At 34.7% G+C, this 19,256-nt stretch overlaps 2 protein-coding genes across 2 annotated transcripts; both read left to right on the top strand.

The window, feature by feature from the left end:
* The first annotated feature begins 45 nt into the window (after positions 1-45).
* On the top strand, positions 46-8,495 carry LOC310891511 (adhesion G-protein coupled receptor V1-like). The gene is made up of 9 exons (XM_083853786.1): positions 46-380; positions 2,396-2,474; positions 2,964-3,102; positions 3,607-3,748; positions 4,235-4,497; positions 6,085-6,260; positions 7,102-7,226; positions 8,070-8,236; positions 8,322-8,495. The coding sequence occupies exons 1-9, from the start codon at positions 347-349 to the stop codon at positions 8,478-8,480; spliced, it is 1,284 nt and encodes a 427-aa protein (XP_083709912.1). The 5' UTR covers positions 46-346; the 3' UTR covers positions 8,481-8,495.
* A 2,261-nt stretch (positions 8,496-10,756) lies between these two features.
* Positions 10,757-17,717, top strand: LOC310891510 (adhesion G-protein coupled receptor V1-like). Its single transcript, XM_083853785.1, has 3 exons — positions 10,757-12,471; positions 15,361-15,926; positions 17,130-17,717. Exons 1-3 carry the CDS (start codon positions 12,265-12,267, stop codon positions 17,434-17,436), a joined length of 1,080 nt encoding a protein of 359 aa, XP_083709911.1. The 5' UTR covers positions 10,757-12,264; the 3' UTR covers positions 17,437-17,717.
* The last annotated feature ends 1,539 nt before the right edge of the window (positions 17,718-19,256 follow it).

The following is a 19,256-nucleotide window of genomic DNA, read 5'->3' as shown; positions in this document are numbered from 1 at the left end:
TCACTCCCTGTTTGCCGGCCCTGGTCGCCGCGCTCCTGGTCGCTCGCGCTCCCTAAGGGCTGCCTTTGAACGGCCGGGGGGAGGAGCTGACGCTGACGCTGCTGGCCCCGCCTACGCCTCGTCAGCCTCCCTCACGAGGGCTGCCGGTGCCTGGCGGCTCCCTCACGTAGGCTCGGTGCCCGAAAAATAGCCCTGCCTGTCCCGATCCCGCGCTCCGCTGCAGCACGCGTCTGCCCCGGAGCCGGTCGCCTCGGCAAGGCGTGTTTTGCAGGATTGTGTTTTGCAGGATGATATACCAGAGGTGCAAGAATTCTTCTTGGTTAATTTAACTTCAGTGGAACTCATCATGAACCATTCAACGTCATCCCCACCTAAGCTAGGTAAAAACATCTTATAGCAAATTATTTTTACTTTTCCTTTTTAATGGTTTATATTATATTACCTTGGGAGATTACCATTATTCCTCTTACTTACCAACTATGCTGAGATGAGACATGGTTATTTAGAAGAAACATCATAGAATATGAAATAGATTTATTATTACACTTAATCTCTTGCTTTTTAAACTCTGGGAAAATTTAAATTAATTTTCGTAGAGGAGTTAGTAATTATCAGTTGGAAAGGACAATTATTTGAAAAGTTTATTGGTGATTTTTTCATCTGATTTTCATTTACAAACTACAAAATGGAAAAAAAAAAGTAAAAAAAAAACTTTATGTGGCTACTCTGCTCACTCTTTTAAAAAAGTCTGTTTTTATTCTTTTATCACTTTTAGGAAACATATTTTATGGTTTTCCTACTCTTGCAATGATCTTTATTATTTGCTTAGTCTGCTTCTCATTTTGCTTCTTCAGAATTCAGTAGAATAGTAGTCATTAGCTTTAAGAACTGTTGGATTATCCTGTGGTACTAAAGACTAGTTATATAATGTCAGACATCTTCTTTGACTCTTTTCCCTTTTCTTTGCATGCTTATAGAAGTGACTGAGTTAATTCGTTACAGATTGAAAGGTAACTTGCAAGACTCATTGCTGATTTGTGAATAGTTGAGTCTAAAATATGAAAGGAGTAGCATATAAGAATGAAAGATTCATCCAAACTAAACAGTGTTGTATAGTCTCACTTTCTCTTTGGCTGTCTCCTTGAACCATGACCATTTAACACTGATGTGACACTGCATTGGGTCAGCTTTACTTACAATGAGAAAATAATAGTTTTAAGTCATAAGGAAAAAATGTGTTCACATAACATGTCAGTGAATTCTTCTGGTAGAAGAAATAGCCTGACTCAAATACGTGTGTCCGCGTGTGTGTCTGTGAGCAAACTCTTACAGATCCTGGGTGAACAGATCTGACTTCAGGGTGACATGAGAAAATGCAGGAGTGAAGCAGAAATGTCTCTAATTGCCATTACTCCCTCAGGATTTGTAAACCTCAGTAACACTTCTGTTGTCTGTGTAGAGCTATTGCTCATCGTCATCTCTACCTCATAGTGACAGGCTTAGATTCATGGCAATAATCTTCTACTTTTGTTCAGTTTTATCTGAATTGATGGAAAAATGTATATGGATCTAAACATAATATACTTATGGCAGACTCGGTGAAGTCAATTTGGTTTTAGAAAGTAAGTTGAAGTTTATAAAAAGTAAACAAGTAAGTTAAGGTAGTTGTGTGGTGCGGTTGTCTGAAAAACAACAACCTATTTTCTGAGAAGTATTAAGTTTTGACTGTAAAGTTCTGGTCTCTGAAGTTAGTAGACTTTTCTGACATTAACCTATTATTTGGTGTTTTTCACACTGCAGTGTATTCAATTACGATTTCAGGCTAATTGTAAATACCTGTATGTCTTTATGGAGCAGTAGAATATTACAGTATGTGAACACCCCACAAATAAATTAATAGTTGTGTATTTGTAGTGAAATCTGAGGTGTGCCATTAGAATGTATGATGAGGCACTGAAGCACAAATAGAAGATGAAATGCTGAATCATTTATTATTCTTCCTCATTGTCTTTCTCATACTCAGAATGGCAAATGCAAAATATTGAATGTCATTGTAATAAACACTTATAGTGAAGACAAATTAAGATTCCATCGCAAATCTAGACTTTATTATTTTCTAATGTTTTATGTGCTGTTTAACTTTCTACATTTTCCTTAGTCTTTTTTTTTTTTATGCATTATTAAATATTACAGTGCTAATTCAAGACGCATTATTGCACTTCTAGTAGTAAGGACTCTTTCCAGTTATCTTGCCCACTCCCATTTTCTCCTACACATTTTTTGTAAAGACACTGTAATATTAGTACCGATTGAATAAATGCTTCTGTGATTCTTGAAAATCAAGAAAATTGATTTTATTGTTCTTTAATTTTTGTCTTTCTGTTTTGCCTTTTAGATGTGGAAGGTTTAGCTTCTCAAATTGTTATCGATGCTAATGATGGTGTAAGAGGAGTAATTGAATGGGAAGGTACCAAGTAAGTCTCATCTTCCTTGAAGAACTTACTGTGCCAATTAGTGATTGGTGTTGCCCATTTTCTTTCTAAAAGTAAAACTCCTGTTAAAAATAGGGCCATGTCTTTGAGATGGTAAAGTAATCATTCAATTCAGCTGAACTAGAAAGTGGGATTCCCACACTGAAAACAAAAATTCACTATTCATCTAATCAGAATTCTTTTACTTATTACTACTTTCACTGTTGTCCTTTTATATCACCAATTTGCCTAACCTCCCCAGCCTGCATCAACTCTTCCAGCCTCACCATTCATGTAAGCAAAAACCAAAACAAAACAAAACAAAAACCTCGTGTTACTTAATTCAATTTAGATAAGAGAAAAAAGGTAAAAAGGATGCGTTAGAGAACTATAATGTAGGGAATAATTCAGAGTGAAAATGTAATAAAAATGTACTATCTTTTTCAAAAGAACATAATCAGTGAACATTGAGAATTATTCTTTTTATTTTAGTTTTGAAGTTAGTGAATCTCATGGGAATCTGACAGTAATGGCTTACCGAAACAGAGGATCATATGGCAATGTGTCTGTATTTTTTTATGCCCAAAATTTGGAGGCCCAGCTGGGTTTGGATTTTAATGTAACCTCAAGGGTAAGAAGCAACTCTAAATCTAGTACTTTTTATTCTTTCAGCTTCCGTAAAAGAATATCTTCTTGATTATTCTGCAGAATGATCAGTAGTGATGCTAGATGTTTCAGCTTGTTTCAGTTGCTTTGGTAATCTAAATAGAATGAAATAAAAATATTCTTATTCTTACTATTTATTTCTTTTTTAAAAATATATTTTTTAATATAAAGCAAAATGTAAACTTTCAAACATCGATTTCAAATTTAATTTTGATTAGACATACAAACTTTTTCATAGACTATTTTTGCAACAGGACTTTCAAAATAAATTATTCTTTCTTGTCCTCATTCTGTAATGTGCTGAACCTTTATATTTCTGATTCAATCAGTTTATAAGGAACAGAGAATATGGCTCTTCCTATGCTTTCCCTTCCTTCCTATTTCACAGAATTCTGTTTACCGTAGTCAAAAATTTCTGTGTGATATTAACTGATGTAAGTATTCGGTGCTTTATGTGTTTCAACGCTAGACTCTTTTTTTTGCTGATGGAGAAAGGCATAAATCTGTTGATGTCATGATTTTTGATGATGAGATTCCTGAAGGTGATGAGAAGTTCCAGTTAATTTTAACAAATCCATCTCTGGGGCTGGAATTAGGGGAGAACACAACAGGTAAAACTTAGTTTTAATGTTCCATTTCTTTAGAATTCTGTGGCACACATTTTAATTCCACTTTTCTGAATAATCATATTTCAGAAAGCACCATTGTCCTGCTATGGTGAATCTTTATACTCCTTTGGAAGGTTCTGAAACATCCCTGTGAAATCTGTGCAATTAAAAAGTTTATATGTAAAGCAATGAATCAGAAAGCACGAAGATGAGTTTTTCAATGTGTACTACCTCACTGAACTGAGGTCTTTTTAGAGAGTTCATAATCCTTTTCTAGGAGAGACTATATTCTTCCTGTCTAGAGATCTTCCTAGTTAAAGTGAAATGCCTTCCCATTCTCTTCAGGTAATGTCATGGACACATAAGCATTATATACACACTAAAGGAAGAATGTATTTGTGTTTATGTTATGTATTATGTTACTATATATGTATATTTATATTTTACTATGTTAACCAAAGAATATTTTCATTATTTCTTTTTCAAAAGCTACAATTACTATACTTGCCAATGATGATGGCCATGGAGTTTTGTCATTCAATAACAGCAATCACTTCTTTCTGAGAGAGCAAACATCTATCCATTTGATGGAAAGTGTTGCAGTATTGAATATTATCAGAGAACCACCTCAGGGAATATTTGGCACTGTGACTGTTCAGTATCTTGTAAGTGAGATTAATTCTTCAGAGGCAACAATGGATTTGACCCCTTCTCAAGGATATATTGTGCTCGAAGAGGGAGTCAGGTTCAAGGTAATATGCTAGTTATTACCAGAGAAGTCTAGGAAGCTTTTTTTTTGGAAATATTGGAAAGATTTCAGAAATGTCTGTGCTTTATCTTCTGTTTATTTTTTCTACTTCTTTCATTCATAAAGTGAATTGAGTCATGAGCTGTGACTGATTTCCTGTTATTATCTGATGTGGAAGTGTGTGAAAATTAAATGGGCTCATCTTTAGGTGTTTCTTAGTTTGTAAGGGTTGAGGTAAATTGAAAACAGTACACTATAGATAACGTTCATGTGTGCTTTGGAACAGTTCTTTTTATGTAGTCAATCTATAGCTGAAATGCAAACTTACTTTAAATTAAAGTGATAATTTGCAAGCCTAATAGTTAAGATCAAAGTAAAAATCCCATTCTGTAATTTAACATTTTAGTTAGTCTGAACTAAACAGAATGTGCTGCAACAAATACAAAAAGTAGAACAGTTGTCTGTCTTAGGATTGGAAAATAACTTAAGTATTAAGCTCACTGCCTCTATACTGTCCTCACAAGAATGTCAGCTACAAAATGAACTAGCTTAAGTTTGTGAATCCTGACTCTTCTAAGGTTTAATCACAATTCGATTTATTTATTTTTGCCAGTAAAGCTGGTGAAGCTAGTGTTAGCATATTACAGGCAATAGGATAGAAACTGAGACAAACTTTTCTTGGAAACACTGGTTTTCAATTTCTGGCCTTTAGATGCATTTGGAATCACAATGCAGCAGATCTATAAGAAGTTGGAGCCTTCTTAATATAGTTGGTAAATATGGTTTATTGTGGAAATGAACAGAAATATAAAACATTGTAAATTTTGTATTATTTCCAAATGCATCATCACTAACTTTTTATTTTGTACAGCAAGGCTATGCGTACCTATGAAATTTTTTGCTTGTTTGAGTAGTGTGAAGGATGACAGTGAGCCCCAAATGAAAGTGAAGCACTTAGCTTTCTCTAGATTGCTCTTTGCTAGTTTGAGATTGCCTTTAGAAGACCTGATCTTCATCCACAGTGGTGTAGGAGAGGGAAAGAAGCATCGAGAGGAAAGAGTATTTCAAATCTCTCACTATTCTTGCTTTTTTTTTTTCCTTTTCCTTTTCTTTCTTGACAGCACCAGTAGTGAGATTACCCTGTTTCCCTGAAGATAGCTTAGCTGCCAACTAAAATAAATTAAAACCAACTTAACTGATTACACTTATAGCTGTGTTGTGAGTATAAACTACCCAAAAATGTATGGAATAAATAGAGAACAAAAGTATGAAATTAGGATCAAAAACTTCAGAGGATCATAGGATGAGAAAAGAAAGAAAAGAGAACAACAACAACGAAAAGTGAATATGCTCATCTTAGTGTTGCACCAATGGAGGCCACTAGATGGATGGCTTTAGAACCTCAGTCTGAACTCAGTCTGAGCTTGCCTCAATTCTGTCCTCTCCAGCTTCATGAGCTGCTCTTCTCCTGCTATGCTATCCAAAGCCTTATAGTGAAATAAATTTAAAAAAAAGGTAGCACATTCTGATAGAGCTGTGTCATCATCTGTTATCATGTCTCAATAACATTGTATGCTTGTTTTGTTGTCAGACGCTGCATATTTCTGCGGTACTAGATGAAGAACCAGAAATGGATGAGCACTTCATTGTCACCCTGTTCAATCCAACTGGAGGAGCCAGACTAGGCACGAGAGTGGAAACTATGATTACAATATTACAAAACCAGGCTCCACTAGGGCTTTTCAGCATCTATACAGTTGGAAATAGGTACTTTACACTGATCAGTAAAAAGGAGATAGTTGCTCATACTCCAAAGAGATAATATTTCTCTACAATTTTGTTTTTGATGGATCGCATTAAAGAAATTCAGCAACCCAATTTGTAAATCTGTAACTTTGAAAGGTATTGTGAAATACTATTACTGCTAAACAAAAGAGTAGAAAAATGCATAAAAAGGACTATTCATAATCCAAAATTTCAATTTATTTATTATTATTTTTCTTTATAAACTAATACTTCACTAGTGCCTACATATTCCACTGATAGTATTCCATGTTAAAAGTTCCAAACCTCATATCAGTGTCCAGGAAGTCATACGTTTTATAATTTACTTTCATTTTTAAACCTGTAAAAAATATACTTTCACTGAAGGCTGTTTTTCAGAAGCAAGTGACACATATGGACTGCCATTTTTAAAAACCATTCAGCTGAAACCATACAGATTAAATAAATTTACTATTTAAATAAAAAATGTATGTATGCTATTTTATTAATACATTGATGTTTAGAGTTAATAATTTATATTAATATTTAATAATAATATTATCTAAACATTTATTACGTGAATTTAATATACTTAAATTTCAGTCTGTTTAAAGATTTTGTTGAATTGCCTGTGATTTTGCATGATTGTAGTAAGGATCATTGGGAAACCCTAATTAATGTAGCTACCAGTCCATCAGATACTGAAACCTGTTATTAATATTTTCTTTTTATTTCTGTTGTATATTCTGCATCTGGAATTGTACAGTAAAAATCTTATTTTTATTACAGCAATGAATATACTATAAAATAATTTTTTCCTTATTTTTATGATTCTCACATTTAGGACAAATTTCATCATAATTGAAGAAGCCAACACTACAGCTTATTTGAAAGTTTCACGGAGTAATGGGCTTAACGTTTCTGTGAGCGTTGAGTGGGAGACATCATCAGATACTGCATTTGGCATCAGTACGTTCACTTTACAGAGAATGTCCACTGCTTTTGTAGAAGTGGAGATAGTAAGAGAGTAGCCAAGCATACAGGAGATGTAGCTTGGGAATGTAAATTCAAGTATTCAGACACAATTCAGTTAATATTTTCCTATGTAAGATTTAGTAGATAAAATACTTTAGCTGCTTAAGAATCACCTTGTCATCAGCCACTTCTGCCAGTTTCAGTAATCTCTATTTCTGTCTTTGCTGCTAATATGAACATTATTGTCACTAGCCATTTATTTATTTATTTATTTGTGTGTGTGTAATAAAATTTGTTCCGTACTACTTGTAACTCAGGATCTTTCTAACACAGTATAAATGACATGTGACATGCAAGAGTCTAGCTCCTGGAGTTTAGTTCTGACAAGACGGTGCTTAGGGACCGTCTTGGAATAAAAACATGAACATGTTGTAAATGGGGAACAAAACATGAACATTTTGTAATTTGTCTTTTTTTTTTTTTTTCTTTACTACTTGCTATCTAGCTAATTCTCTTGTTAGCTAAATTCCAAGATCAATTATTATGAGTCAGACTCAAATTGCCTATATGTCTTCCATGTGCAGTTGTAATGAATGAAAAATACATTTACTGCTTAACTCTCATTATATCCTTAGCATTGTAACATTTCTATGTATTTATATACACTTATAACAAATACTAAGACACAACTTCATCATTTCTCATACTAGGTCTGGCTTTGGGAGGTAAATAATGGGAATGGGGTTAGAAAAGATCTCAAGAGTAATATAATAGTAAATAGTGTTTTTATTTTATTTTATTTTATTTTATTTTATTTTATTTTTTACTATATTGCAGGGGGTGGTATCAGTGTCCTATCTGTCTTGCAAAGTTTTGTGGAAGAATCAGCATCTGGTTGGTGTTTCTTTACCTCAAGAGAAATCCTGTACGGTGTTCTGTTGCGTATGCCTCCAGCTTTGTTTTCTACTGTCTACCAGTGGAAAGGAGTATTTGTTCCTGTTGAGGTAAATGTTTGTTTTTGAACACCAGACATGCTAGTTAATAAGGAATTTAAGTCACAATCTTACTTTTTTTTTATTCTTCTTGCAGAATTTCAGTATGTGGAATCCTACAAGTTGTGTGTCTTTCCAAATTGGAGCCTCTTCCTACCTTGTGGTTACTCATGGAGGAGCCACACAGGGAGCTTCTAACAACAGTGTGTATGCATTCATGGCTGGACACAGATTGTTGTGGGTAAATCGATTTTAATTTTAAAATCTTAAAATAGTATGGGTTGGCAAGGACCAAGGGAGGTCCTCCAGTCTGGCCATGTTTTAGAAAAAAGCACTCTGTGTGACAAGAGTTAGTTTTGTGTCCTAAAATACTACATAACTTCAGTGATGTAAGTTTGTCATAGTTAGTTGTTTACATTGTTTGTATTTTTTATATATTTACATTTGAGGGTGCAGGGAGGATTACCTGGGAATCACAGAATCACAGAATTGTCTAGGTAGGAAGAGACCTCCAAAATCACCTAGTCCAACCTCTGACCTAACATTAACAAGTCCTTCACTAAACCATATCACTAAGCTGAACATCTAAACGTCTCTTAAAGACCTCCAGGGATGGTGACTCAACCACTTCCCTGGGCAGCCCATTCCAATGCCTAACAACCCTTTCGGTAAAGAAGTTTTTCCTAACATCCAACCTAAACCTCCCCTGGCGCAACTTTAGCCCATTCCCCCTTGTCCTGTCACCAGGCACGTGGGAGAACAGACCAACCCCCACCTCTCTACAGCCTCCTTTAAGGTACCTGTAGAGTGCGATAAGGTCGCCCCTGAGCCTCCTCTTCTCCAGGCTGAACAACCCCAGCTCCCTCAGCCGCTCCTCATAAGACTTGTTCTCCAGACCCCTCACCAGCTTCGTTGCCTTTCTCTGGACTCGCTCGAGCACGTCCATGTCCTTCCTGTAGCAAGGGGCCCAAAGCTGAACACAGTACTCGAGGTGTGGCCTCACCAGAGCCGAGTACAGGGGCACAATCACTTCCCTAGCCCTGCTGGCCACGCTGCTTCTTATACAGGCCAGGATGCTGTTGGCCTTCTTGGCCACCTGGGCACACTGCTGGCTCATATTCAGCCGACTATCAACCAATACTCCCAGGTCCCTCTCGGCCAGGCAGCTTTCCAACCACTCATCTCCCAGCCTGTAGCTCTGCTTGGAAGTGGGGGAAGAAATTCTCAAGCAATCAAGTCATAGAACATTTTCTGGAAAATGTATGATAAGTTATGTTAATTCTGTAAATTAGTTGCTTATATATATATATATATATATATATAAAATATAAAGTTTTAAAAGCTATTTCATGTATAGTTTTATACATAATTTTGGAATTCTTAACATTCTATGCGTACTTTTTCTCACTATATACAATGTAATATAAAATGTATTTGTTTATATACATATGTAGATAAACATAGTCACCCTCATATTTCCCTTGCAGATACAGACTCTTTCTGTTCTGGATACCAGACGTGTGAAACATTTTGCAGTGGAGGAAGAAGACTATTTGATTATTGTGAGTCACACAAACAGTTCCAGTTCCATCCAGGTTTGAATATTCTTCAGTCTTCTCTGGCTTTAATGTGGGTAGTTTGCTTATTTCTGAAAGGATAATGAAAGGAAGTAAATCTATAAGCATGTATTTCTGACATATTATTTTTGTTTCTATTGGAAATTTATAACAGTTAAAATTCCAGACTTGTTTGGATGTATAAATACTCTCTACCTGAGTGTACAATTTACATCTGGTTTGTTTTTATTGCTACTGTTATTTCAGTTTTGAAATGTAGCATGTAAACAAAGAAGTAGCTTCTGAATATAAACCTGTTCCTCTGAAGAGCAGGCACAGCTTCTTGCAGTAGGGTTAATTACCAATTACTGAGGGAACATTGTCATAATATATGCATTTTATAACACCCTCTGGGATAAGATGCTGTTGTTACTCCAGCAGATGATATTTGCAATAATACAGAGGTTGTATTAGTAGAACGAGTAGCTATGCCTTATTGACAGCATTCTGACAATATAATTTTGTATAGGACTTCTCTGAAAAAACATAAGAACATAAGAAAATGTTAGAGCCACAGTACTAAGCCAAGCTGCTTCTGGGATTTGTGGATATCTTCAAAATCTGTTACCTACAATAGCCTAAAAAAGTGACCAGTGACCTAAATGATTGTCCTGAGTACATTTATAGCTAGCTATCTAATAAACGACTTCATGATGGTGAAAACCTATTTTTAATGGGTGTAGGAGCTCCTAAAAATACCAGTGATGATATGTCAGTGCTTTGTGTATGTTGACTATGTTCATTTACAGAAACAAACAAACAACAACAACAACAAAAACACACAAATTGCATTACGTGATACATTTTTATCTGAAATCTTTTAAGGTTTTCATTAGCTGAACTAATTGGTTGCTAGGAAATGTATGCCATCAGTGGACTGGTTTGCGGATTGGATTAACTTGTCTGTGGGAGTTTGATATTTCTATGGTAACAGTTTCTTCATTCTGCTGTGATATTTGATCTGTGTCTGATTGTCTGTTCCTTTTCTTCCTCATTAGTCTGCCTTAATCACAGTGAATGAGCCCAGGGGCAGAAATGAATTTGTGCCGCTCACTCTAATTAGAGAGAGGGGAACCTATGGGACGGTCGTCATAACTTTTGAGGTGAGTTTATCCAAAAGACTTCATACAGTAGTCTGTTGGATTAAACTGAGAGGCTGTAATCATAATTTATTGAAGTGTTTGCAAAAGGGGAAGAAGGACAAAATACCTACATCTACATTAGGTAGATCTGTTTCATAAAAGGGATTCATATTAACCGTCATATAGAAAATACTGTAATTATCTGACTGTTTAATTGACTGTTTAATGTTAAGAGGTACTAGAGAAAACCGAGTATATTCTGTCATTTAGAAAGGTACGTGAGGCAACATCAGTATGTATTACTAGAAAATAATGCATATTAAGTATGTAAGAAGTGTCTTATCTAAGTTTTTTTAATTTTTTTAAAAAATATTTATTTTACATACAAATATTCAAGTGAGTCTTTAATGATTATCCCAACTTTGAACTGTGAGTGCTCAGGATTTGGTGAATTTCTGTATCTATAATCATCTGTATCTTGATCTCTATCTTGAATCCCCTGCAAATGAAGCTTTTGAAATAATTAATCATGTTGAATACTTATCCTGTTATTTACATATGTGATTTGAATGTGATACAATTACTGACTTCATTGCTTTCTTTTTCTTATCTAGCTCAGACTCTATTATTTACTTTAAAATTATATATAAAATCTTTCATATAGATATTTCTGTACTAGTTGCCTGGTCCTATAGGGTAAGGCTTTAATCTAGACCTCAAAGCTTTAGTCTAGACCTGTCAAAACCAGAAAAGCTTTGCACTGGATTTTATTAATACTAAATATAGCATGAATAGTTAAAGTACTGAATATGATTCTCTGTGCAATTTTTTGCAAATATGTTTGTTTTAAGGTACAGTAAATCTTACTCTCTGGACAATTACTTAGGTCTGTCTCACATCATTATATATGTATGTTGAAAAATAATTTACAAAATGTTCTAAAACCAAAAAATCCCATATGACCTTTAAGAGGCTTTGTAGTATTTTGAGTTTGACTGTTAAATTTAGTATCTTTAATATCACAAGTTAAGATAGAAGGGACACAAAACCAGTAAGTACTATTACTTTGTCTTGGAATTTATTATGAAATACTATTGATTCAAACTGAATTTGCATGAATATCCTTTCTGTAATATGAAAGAGTCAGTTATGCATCAGAATATACTAAAGACTCCCCATAGGCCTATATGGAAGTAGTTTTCTTCCTCTTATTCTGGAAATACGGGATTTCTTCAGAGTGGTTGTTCTGACTTACACTGTCTGCCAGAAAAGAGCAGATTTTCACAACTGAATGTTCATGTAAGTTGTAAGTTGGAGATGGCTGAACAGATAGTCATTTGTTATGCAAGTCACACTGCATATTGGTTATTGTACTTGCACTGGATTTGTATTCCTGCTTTATAGACTTCTCATCAGACAAATCAATTCTTTGCAGATAAAAGATGGTCCAAACCCAGCTGAAGAAGACCTAAGTCCAGCTAAGGGAAATATTACATTCACACCTGGGAGATCAAAGCTGATTTATAATTTAACAGTGCTTGATGATCAGGTAGGAACAAGCTGACTTCATCTTAGGCTTTGATACGTAGAAGGTTAACTGAAGTTCTGGAAAGACTTAGAGTAATAAGTTACAAAAAGGCTTGGCTTAAATAAGGTTAAAAGCAGTTCTATTTGATGAAGTGATGTTAAATTTTGGCTCTCTGGTCTATTATTTTTACTCTTTCCAAGCTCCCTCTTTAATTCTCATCAGTGAATAGTTTTAGTTTATGTGCATATCCTGGCTGAGCAGACATGTTATCTTTGTCACTAAAGAAAGAATATTACACATTGAAGATTCACAGGGAAAAGGCAGATTCAAAAATATTTTTTGTCGTTGTTTGTTTGTGGTTTTTTTTTTTCAAATATGTTTCAGGGTAGAAACATATTTGAAAAAATCCTAAAAATAGATGAGATTCCTGAAACAAACATGCAGTCTTGTGGAAAGCATGAATACTAGGTGATAATTAACATTTTTCTGTTTTCAGATTGGCCAATTGAAAAAAAAAAACAACACACACACAAAAAAACCAAACCAAAACAAAAAAAAAACACAACATAACTCATAGGTTGTGAGGCTTTCTTTTTATCTCAGAGTAAACAAAACATTCTTCTAATTTGCAACTTGTGATTTTCCTTTTTTCTTACCTGCACTTTTCTTTTGTGTTTTTCTTTTCCTTTATAATAAGCTTAAGAGGGAAAACTGAGACATCAAAATAAGTATATATGATGCAAAACAACTTAGTAAGAAATTCATAAGAAAACAATAATGGTGAAAGGTGTGTGTCTCAGAAGTGAGCACAGAACTGTAAAGCAGCTTGTTTCCTTTTTACTCTTAGTTATAAAAAATGTCCTTCCACATTTCTACTGATACTCTAGTGTTAAGAGGCTGTGCCAACCTGGGGTGCTGAAGTGTAGAAACATCTCTTTCCAATTCAATGTAATATTTCAGTGACTTACACACAGAAATAAATTATTAGGGTCTTTTCTCTTGGGAGGATGTGATTTTATTTATTTTTATTCTGAGAAATGCTCTCAAACTTCTGTTTCTAAAAGTTTGATCTGTATTTGGTGTGTCTAGTCAACGTCTTTCCACTCTTTGAAAGTCTTTCACAAGTGTATGTGAAAGATGAATTTTGCACAAAAACCTTTATTGATGATGATGATGATAGAGTTCACAAGAATCCAGTAACACTACTGTCAGAACTTAATTTGAGCTTTTAGGATCTGAGTTAGGGAAACCAATGAAACAAGTATTTTTCTGAATTGTGCAGCCTTACAGAAGGTAGGGGACTGCAGTTCTGATTTCCACAGCTCTGCATTTATAGTACTTTTCCTGTGCAGGTTTCCTTTTTAAGTATAATTGCAACTTTAAGAGAAAATTAAAGAGGCAAGGCAGCACTGGAAATCATTTATACTATTATATTCGAAGTTTGACTCATGTATTTATTGGTCAATCATGATGTAATTGAAAGCTCCACAATGCCTTATTTATGTAGGATACTAAGATTTTATCTGCAACTAAAATGGCATGTACGTTCTGACTGTCAAATGCGTATTTTTGTACTGCAAGACAGTATATGAACTAGTGAACTAAAACAAGCGTAAGTTAACATCAATTTTAATAAGATAAAATAGGAAATAGTAGTGTAGGAGAGAGGTGACAGAGAGCTTGCAAATCTCACGCTGGAAAAAAAAACAAACAACCTGCATCAGTCAATAATATTATGCAAGTTTAAGTGCCACAAGTCAAACAAGGGACAAAATTGGCCTCAGCTACAAAGACAGCGGCGTGCATACCCTTTGTGCCCTGAAACAGGATCTAAGGGTGGCCAATTAACAAATGTGTAAAAAGAGAAGAAATATTGGACCACAAGGAATTCTGAACTTTTTTTGCTCAGTAAACAGAACTACATGGAAAGGATTCATCAGCCCTATAACAAAGCAATGCCATTAGTAACACATAAGCAATTTTGTTGTGGAATTTATCTCAGAAGCAAATAATACTGTTTTTTCTGAGAGTCCACAACAAGAATGAGATGTGAGGATCTTATGTAATATTTAAATATTTCCTTCTAATCTCTCTGTATTAATAAAATAATGATATTTTCCAGTTAAACAGACTTAGCCTATCAAGACTGGGGAATAAAATGTAATAATATAAAGTAAAAAATATTAAATTCTGCAATTCAAGGCTTATAAACCCTTCTTTTTTGTCTGCTGCATCAGTTATTAGAGACTAAAGAGCTAAAACTAAAGTGCAGTTCTAAACAAACCACATGTAGAAATGCCAAAGTCTAATTAATAGATAAGCATCAGCAAGCACCTTCTCAGAGCTGTGACTGAAGCTGTGCTGGGAATGTGAGTCTGTCTGAAAGTAGGAACTGTTCTTTTTCCCGTTGAATAGGAACAAAAGGGCCAAGGTAGGTTGTGTTCATATGTTGTTCCTCTGTTCTTTCAGGCATGCATAGATGTAAAATGGTGTTAACATCAGCAAATAAAGATGTCAGACTAAATAACTGTCAGGAACACTTGTGTCCAAGCAGAGCAACTTCCACAAGTTGAGTTAGGATCTCCTCACACTCTCTAGTTGGAAAGATAGAGCTTCATCTGATTCTTGCCTAGTTTTTGTTTGCCCTTTTTTTTTTTTTTGTCTTTTCCCACTTTTTCATATTTCCATAGCATAGAAGTATGTCTTAGAAAATGGAAACATTCAATTTTGAGAAGGGATTTTCAAAGTTGCAAGCGAGTTTCTTTTTGCCTGTTTATTTTAATGTGAAAAGGGTTGTAATGTTTGTATTATTTCCCTTTATTGCTAAATATACATAACATATTTCTAAGTAAGTGTTCTGCATATATTTGAAATGGGACTTACACCCTGTTGCTACTATTATTTTTCCAGATACCTGAAAATGATGAATTGTTTGTTGTTCATCTCAGGAGTGTGGAGGGAGGGGCTGAAATCAACACCACAAGGAATTCTGTTCAGATTAATATTAAGAAAAATGACAGCCCTGTGCGATTTGCTCAGAGCACTTACATGGTGCCTGAGGAAGTCGAAATGCTCACAATTCAAGTGATTCGTGGTAAGGATGACAGTGGAAAATTAATTGGACCTGATGAATGTGAAGTCTCCGTCAGTTACACCATCATAACTGGGAATTCAACAGCACATGCGCAGCTCAATTTAGACTTCCTAGATCTTCAGCCAAATACAACTATTGTCTTCACACCTCTAGTTCATGAAGTATATATGAAATTCAAGATCCTTGATGATGCCATACCAGAAATTGCTGAGACCTTCCAAATTATGCTCCTTAAGGACACGTTACAGGGAGATGCTGTTTTGGTTAATCCATCTGTTGTTCACGTCACCATCCAACCAAATGATAAACCCTATGGAGTGCTTTCAATCAACAGTATCCTGTTTACTCAAACTGTTATCATTGATGAAGACCAAATTTCAAGGTACTACAGATCTTCAAACAGTATCTCGTCATGTTAAGGGATTTGTTTGGCACTGTAAAGCATCCTTAGGATTTCACTGACAGTAATTATAAAATCAGTAGTGAAAAATTAATATAGAAATCACCTACTGTGTAATTATTATAAACGATATAGAATTTTCAAGGGAGAAAATGTCTAATTATGCAGAAGTATTTTAATATTTATGAACTATATATGAGAACTGTAAATATTTAATGACATTATCAAAATACTGAAAAACCCTTAATCTAAAAGATGGATCAGTGAAGTTGTGATGCGGCCACACACCCATTCATACAAGTGGAAAATATATTTCAGGCTTCCTTTCCCAGTAAATCTTTGTCTATACTGTATTTAAAGTCAGTCTCTGGTTAAAAAATGGTGGTGAGTGTCTTCTGTGAAGTACTGAATACCCATAGACTTCCAAAAAAGTTAAATACATGTAATTTTACAGATAAATTAAAAACAAATCTCCACACAAATCTTTACAAGCAGAACTAATATCTATACAATATTGCCAGTTTTAGTAAAAATGTCCACTGCTAGCTAGTGATGGTGGTTCATCCCCAGAGAAAGAGGTAATGTATCAACCTATGATTTTATGAACAATTTCTAGTATGTAGAGCCCAGCACTTCAATATTCACTTTTTTTTTTTCTTTCTTATACACAGATACAGGAAACGTGACATTTCCATAATCACAAATATTGATAAATTATATTTCAGTGCATAGGCAAATAGTTGAGTCACTTTATTTTAAATAAAATCATTATTTAAACACTCATGCCTGACAATTGTATTTTGATATAGTCCATAAAACAGTGTAGAAATTTAGTTGAGAAAAAGTTTTCTGAAATTTAACATCTTTCCTGAGAAAAAATATAAACATGCCAACTTTCCTCTTCTCAGTATCTTTCTTACTGTAAACAAAATAAATTTTAACTAATGTCTTTAGATATATTACTCATGTCTTTATGTATATTATCTCATGAATAAGCAACCTGAGAAAAGTCTACTTCTGTGGTATGATTTCACAAATTTTAAGTCCTGACTCAAATGTCAGTAGCAGCAGTTAATATCGATTCCACTGAAGTCAGTATAAATCTTCCAGGGAACAGATAGCTAAGTAAACCGATATTAATTATAATTGCATGTTACAGATTTTTATTTTCATTCAAAACCACAGGTTTGAAGGGATCACGATCGTAAGAAATGGTGGAACACATGGAAATGTTTCTGTGACCTGGGTCATAACTCGAAATAGCAGTGATCTGTCACCTGTGACTGCAGACCTTGTTCCAGAGACCGGGGAGATACATTTTGATCAAGGACAGATGCTGGTCACACTTTCACTGACCATTATTGATGATAACATACCAGAAGAAGCAGAGCCCTATCTTCTGAAGCTCTTAGCTCATACAATACAGGGAGGCGCAGAAGTCAGCGAACCATCTGAGGTAAGTTTGATTTCAGAACTTGTTTTGAGGAGGTGATAGATAATAATTAGGGAGTAGGATTAGGATTAGGATCCACCAGTTTTGGTGGATTGGCTAAATTGAAGTAGTTGTGCTTGAGTTTAAGTGAAGCAACCTGATGTATTCTCAGTATAAAGAGCCACATCCAAAGTCTTTGGCTTAACATATTTTATAAGGCCAGACCTATTTAATGCAGTAGCATTTAGCTTAGAATATTCCCATCATAAATATCATTGCATAACTGCTATCTTGATTGGTTGCTTGCTAAGAGAAGGTTGAGCATTTATTTTCACTTGCTTATTTGCTGTAGGTACTGGAATGTTTTACACAGAGTAACAGCTTCAAGAGGATGGCTTAGTGATTAAGACTAACCTCTGAACTTTTAAATAAGGGGTAATTAGCATTACTGACAATTCTGTGACTCAGGTCCCTACTTTGCTTTTTGAACATATGATTGGAATGAATTTGGTGAATTAAATGATTTTTTCACAGTCTGAAATATATTCAAATTATTCACTTTGGCTGCTGAACCAAAAATCAGTTATTCAAAGCTCATTCTGACATAGATGAGGCATAGCAGGAAAGTTGCTGCTATCAGTGGTGTGCTGCTTGTGCACAAGCAACACTTTGGGGCTGTCAATCTGATTTCTTTCTTGAGTGCCAATTCACTAACGATAAAAATGTATGATGACAGTCAGGACATACTTTCATGAAAACGTGAAAACTGTGGTGTATATTAATTGTAGCATTGAGTAAGTGATGCTGTTTTCTGTTTTGCAGCTTTTGTTTTACATTCAGGACAGCGATGATGTTTATGGCGTAATAAAGTTTTATCCTTTGGAGAATCAGAAGATTGAAAGTAATCCAACAGGACGCTTTTTATCCTTGAGTTTTGTAAGGGAGAAAGGAACAGTTGGAAATGTGCAGTTAGTTTATACTGCACTGTATATTCCAGCTGGAGCTCTGGATCCTGAGAGAGCAAAAGATGGCATTCTAAATATGTCTAGAAACAGCATCCTCCTGTTTCCAGAAGGAAAAACACATCATACTTTGAGTATACCAATAAGAAAAGATGCATTTCTTCAAAATGGTGCTCATTTCCTCATACAGGTATCTCAGCTGTTTTGTTTTTGTTTTTGTTTTTTAGCTTATTTAATATGAGGAATATGATTCAATAATTGATCCTTCCCCTTGACTGTAATTTAAATGACCATTCCTGTAAAAAAAAAAAAGTGCTTAGCTCTGAAGCAAAGATTTTCTTATTTAAAAAGACATCTTTCATAACTATGCTATAAAGTTTTCTATCCCTAATCATTAGTAATTAAACAAATTTTAAAACTAAAGAGGATTCAGGTACTAATCATGGAATTTATCAAAATGAGATCAGCGTTGTCTGTTGCTTGCCCCTTGAAGCATGTTTCTGCTTGGCCTCTGACTTGGAACGTGAAAAAAATAAGGTTCTTAAAATTAAATTACTGAAGCAGGAAAAATTTCAGAAATGACATGCAAGTAAATGTATCTTGGGCTTGATACAGGTCCTTCTCCAGCAGGTCATCCCCCAGCCTGTACTGATACTTGCGGTTGTTCCTTCCCAAATGCAGGACTCTACACTTGCTCTTGTTAAACCTCATCTGGTTTCTTCCTGCCCAACTCTCCAGCCTGACCAGGTCCCTTCCAACCCCTACAATTCTGTGATACTGTGATCTTTGCTCTTCCAGCTGAACTATTCTAAATTAAAAAGGGTCAAATATACATTATATATTATATGTATATTATATTGCATTTATATATAAATTTGTTAGGAGAACTTACTTTTTTTTTTCCCTGTATAGTTTTCT

This window comes from Anser anser (genome assembly GCF_964211835.1).
Source record: "Anser anser genome assembly, contig: HAP1_SCAFFOLD_368, whole genome shotgun sequence".
Taxonomy (NCBI): domain Eukaryota; kingdom Metazoa; phylum Chordata; class Aves; order Anseriformes; family Anatidae; genus Anser; species Anser anser.
The sequence above is the reverse complement of the archived record's forward strand: the minus strand, read 5'-3'. Positions and strand labels throughout refer to the sequence as shown.

What these genes read in the sequence shown, in the direction of transcription:
- LOC310891510 (XM_083853785.1), top strand. Translation starts at nt 12,265, where the DNA reads ATGCAAGTCACACTGCATATTGGTTATTGTACTTGCACTGGATTTGTA. An exon ending in TAACAGTGCTTGATGATCAG is followed by an intron (nt 12,472 to 15,360) that starts GTAGGAACAAGC and finishes TTATTTTTCCAG; the next exon opens with ATACCTGAAAATGATGAATT. An exon ending in GATGAAGACCAAATTTCAAG is followed by an intron (nt 15,927 to 17,129) that starts GTACTACAGATC and finishes TCAAAACCACAG; the next exon opens with GTTTGAAGGGATCACGATCG.
- LOC310891511 (XM_083853786.1), top strand. Translation starts at nt 347, where the DNA reads ATGAACCATTCAACGTCATCCCCACCTAAGCTAG. An exon ending in GTCATCCCCACCTAAGCTAG is followed by an intron (nt 381 to 2,395) that starts GTAAAAACATCT and finishes TTTGCCTTTTAG; the next exon opens with ATGTGGAAGGTTTAGCTTCT. An exon ending in AGATACTGCATTTGGCATCA is followed by an intron (nt 7,227 to 8,069) that starts GTACGTTCACTT and finishes ACTATATTGCAG; the next exon opens with GGGGTGGTATCAGTGTCCTA.